Source organism: Tupaia chinensis, unplaced genomic scaffold (assembly GCF_000334495.1).
Source record: "Tupaia chinensis unplaced genomic scaffold, TupChi_1.0 Scaffold000202_1, whole genome shotgun sequence".
NCBI lineage: Eukaryota > Metazoa > Chordata > Mammalia > Scandentia > Tupaiidae > Tupaia > Tupaia belangeri.
In genome coordinates this window covers 124,697-128,030 of record NW_006159678.1, presented here as the reverse complement: position 1 = coordinate 128,030, position 3,334 = coordinate 124,697, and the positions used below count along the sequence as shown (strand labels likewise).

Genomic DNA, 3,334 nt, shown 5'->3' with positions numbered 1-3,334 from the left:
TTTATTATTACACATAGTGAGTAAGATATTACAGAAACCTAGGATTTGTTATGATCAGGCTAGTCCAACCAGACTCAGGAAAGTTGTCCAGTGTGGAGAAAATCTTGACCAACTGCAGGTATTCTACTTGCACCTGGACTAAGGAACCAACATATATTATACATGTATATATGTTTTAATTTTTTAGCTTTATAAAGAAAAAAATTACAGAAATAAGAAGGGAAAGAATGGAAAGAAAGATTCCCAGAGGAAATGAAGAGCTTGTGGTTGACAATTATAAGACATATGTGCATTTTACCAGGACAAGTTCCATTGATGTTTATAACCTAAGCAGATTGTACTTTCTACTTTTAAAAAGACAAATTTTGTTTTCTTTTAATATGTTATCTGCACTATAGAGATGTACAATGGTTGAATGCAAATGAAAAATTATAAAATAAAAGTAAATAAACAATAATAAATTTTTAAGTGTTGTCTGAAGAGAAAACAAATTACATCATATGGAAACTTGGATCTTCTCAAAATAATTTAGAACAGTTTAAATCAAATGTTTTCCTGTGATTTAATTCTATGAAAGAAAATACCTTAAAAATAAATATAAAACAATGTATCACAGAGTTATAAAAAAAACCATGAACCAGTCTACCTTAAGATTGCTCTAATTGCAGAACTTTGACATAGAAATGTTTCCATTCCTTAACTTGTGTTTTTGATTTTTGTTTTTTAAATATATGTATATGAGAATGAACATCTTCATCCAAGGAAGTATTTATCCTGTACATTGATATATAAACTTGGCTCTGGATTTACAGCTTATCGTCATTTGACATCAGGAAGAAACCGACAGTTATTATAAGCTCTTTGACTACTTTATTAATTAATTTCAATTCCACTAGATAATAGGATCCATTAGTATGGAAACTGCCAGATTCACCATGAAATGAAAAAAAAAAGTAATTGCGAAAAACTACTTATTAAATATTCAGTAAATAGTAGTATATTAAAGTAATACTGGAGTAAAAGGGTGAACAAATAAAAAAGTTGACAAAATTAAAAACATTGGGAAGGTTTTCCAAAAACAGAGAGCACTATATACAAATACAAGACACATTGGGAAGCATGATATGTCTGGGGAACTACATTTTCTTACAACTGGCCTTTAGTGTGAATATTTATTTTAATTAAAGTGTTTTCTGCAAGTTTGTATTTCACATATCATACTAAATAATTTTATGGTGACATTCACTACATGTGTACATGTGTGTACATATAATATAAATATTTAAAACCATTTTTTATTTTTCAGTTTTTCCAAGGCCTCTTTCACATCCTTGTTACGTAGACTGTATATCAGAGGGTTCAACATGGGGATCACAAGGGTGTAAAATAATGAGGTCATTTTATCTTGATCGAGGGAATAGGAAGAACTGGGTCGGAAATACATGAAGAGCATAGTGCCCTGGAAAATTGCAACAGCAGTTAAATGGGAGGTACAGGTGGAAAAAGCTTTGAATCTCCCTTTAGTAGAATTTATCTTTATCACTGCTAAAATAATATAACAATAAGAGACAAGAACTCCCAAAATGGAACTCAGTTCAATGAAACCAAAAAAGATGAAAACTACCAGCTCATTGACGAACGTATCAGAACAGGAAAGGAGGTAAAGAGGAGGCAAATCACAAAAGAAATGATTAATCTCGTTGGACCCACAGAAACATAAGCGAAAGGCTAATGTCGTATGTGTCAAAGCATCTGTCATTCCCATCAGGTAAGCCATACCCATGAGCACTGAGCAGAACCTAGTAGACATGTTGACTGTGTAGAGCAAAGGGTTGCTGATGGCCTTGTACCGATCAAAGGCCATTACAGCCAGCAATAAACACTCAGAATCTGCAAAGGTACAGAAGATCAAAAATTGCAGAGCACAGCCAACAAATGAAATTGATTTGTTCTCTGCCAGTAGGTCTACCAGCATCTTAGGTCCAATTGCAGTGGAATAGCAGAGGTCACAGAAAGACAGGTGACTGAGAAAGAAGTACATCGGTGTGTGCAGGTGGGTGTCCATCCTAATTAGGAAGATCATTCCAAGATTAGCCAGGAGATTAATGAGATAAACAACTGAAAATGTGGTGAATAGGATCATTTTCATTCCAGGCTTATTGGTAATTCCCAGGAGAAAGAATTCAGTTAATGAGGAACAATTTCCGCCATCCATTCCTTTTTAATCTTATTAAAACTTTCTGTTAAAGAAAATGATTAATGCAATTTTCACTATTTTAGACATGCACACTGCATTTGTAAGGCAAAACATAGTATATTTTTTAATTGTCTTTTTCATCCTAAGCAAAAAAAAAAAAAAGAAAGATAAAAGAAAAAAGCCATATATTATTCTTTAAAGATGTATTGTTATTTATTTGACATAAATAAAAAATATCTTGGATAGCAAATTGAGAAGCTATTATCTAAATTTAGTTGACATTCAAAAATAATGTGACTTTGGTACCAGCAGTTAGCGTAATGGCTATGTCGCTGAACTCCCATGTAGCCGACTGTGGTTCGAGTCCCAACCCAGTGGCTTAAACTCACCAGGCGCATGTGCGTGTGTGCCCAAGATCCCGAGAGGAGAATGGAGAAGAAGGGACTGTGGTGTGGCCACTCCTCCAGAGGGTGATTTCTCACTTTCTATCTCTCTGTCTCTCTCTGTCTCTCTGGCGAGCGCACACATCCTATAGCAAAAACCTCTCAAAAAAAAATTGATGTGACTTTCTGCAAGTTCTTTAAATCCTCTGGGCATTAACTTCCTTATTCTTTTCTTCTCTTCTTATTTCTTTCTTTCTTTCTTCCTTTCTTTCTCAATTTATTTCTTCCATGAGTAGAAAGGTCAGAAAGAGAGAGGGAGAAATACATCACCCCCTAAAGGGTCGTGACACCACGATCCACCCTAAGCCTCAGCCAGCCCAGGATCATGTGCACACATATGTCCAGCATACTAAGAGAGGTGTTCAGAAGTGAATCTGGTAATTACCAGCCTTGCAGGATATCACATTTTAGTGCTGCTACAACTGTCTGACACCTCCCTTCTATTTTCAATGAATAGATCTAGATTATCTTAAGTCGCTTTTCATAGTGAGAATAATATGAAAGGAACATGATGTTAGAGAGACCAGGTTGTAAAATACAGGGTTAAGCATTTGCTATGCTTGAAAACATTCACATAAACACAAAAATGATTCCAATTTTTATGTTCTTCAAATATTATAATAGGCTTGGTCCAGCCATGGGTGTGGGTGCTTAAGTGTCCCTCTGCAGCACTAGAGCCACATGGAAGACCCAA

At 34.9% G+C, this 3,334-nt stretch overlaps 1 protein-coding gene across 1 annotated transcript; it reads right to left on the bottom strand.

Moving 5' to 3' along the window:
- Positions 1–1,282: 1,282 nt before the first annotated feature.
- Positions 1,283–2,215, bottom strand: LOC102493770 (olfactory receptor 5W2-like). Its single transcript, XM_006147218.1, has one exon. The coding sequence runs from the start codon at positions 2,213–2,215 to the stop codon at positions 1,283–1,285; it is 933 nt and encodes a 310-aa protein (XP_006147280.1).
- Positions 2,216–3,334: the final 1,119 nt, after the last annotated feature.

Bases quoted from the DNA above. Each gene is read 5' to 3' on its own strand.
- LOC102493770 (XM_006147218.1), bottom strand. From the start codon at position 2,215: ATGGATGGCGGAAATTGTTCCTCATTAACTGAATTCTTTCTCCTGGGA.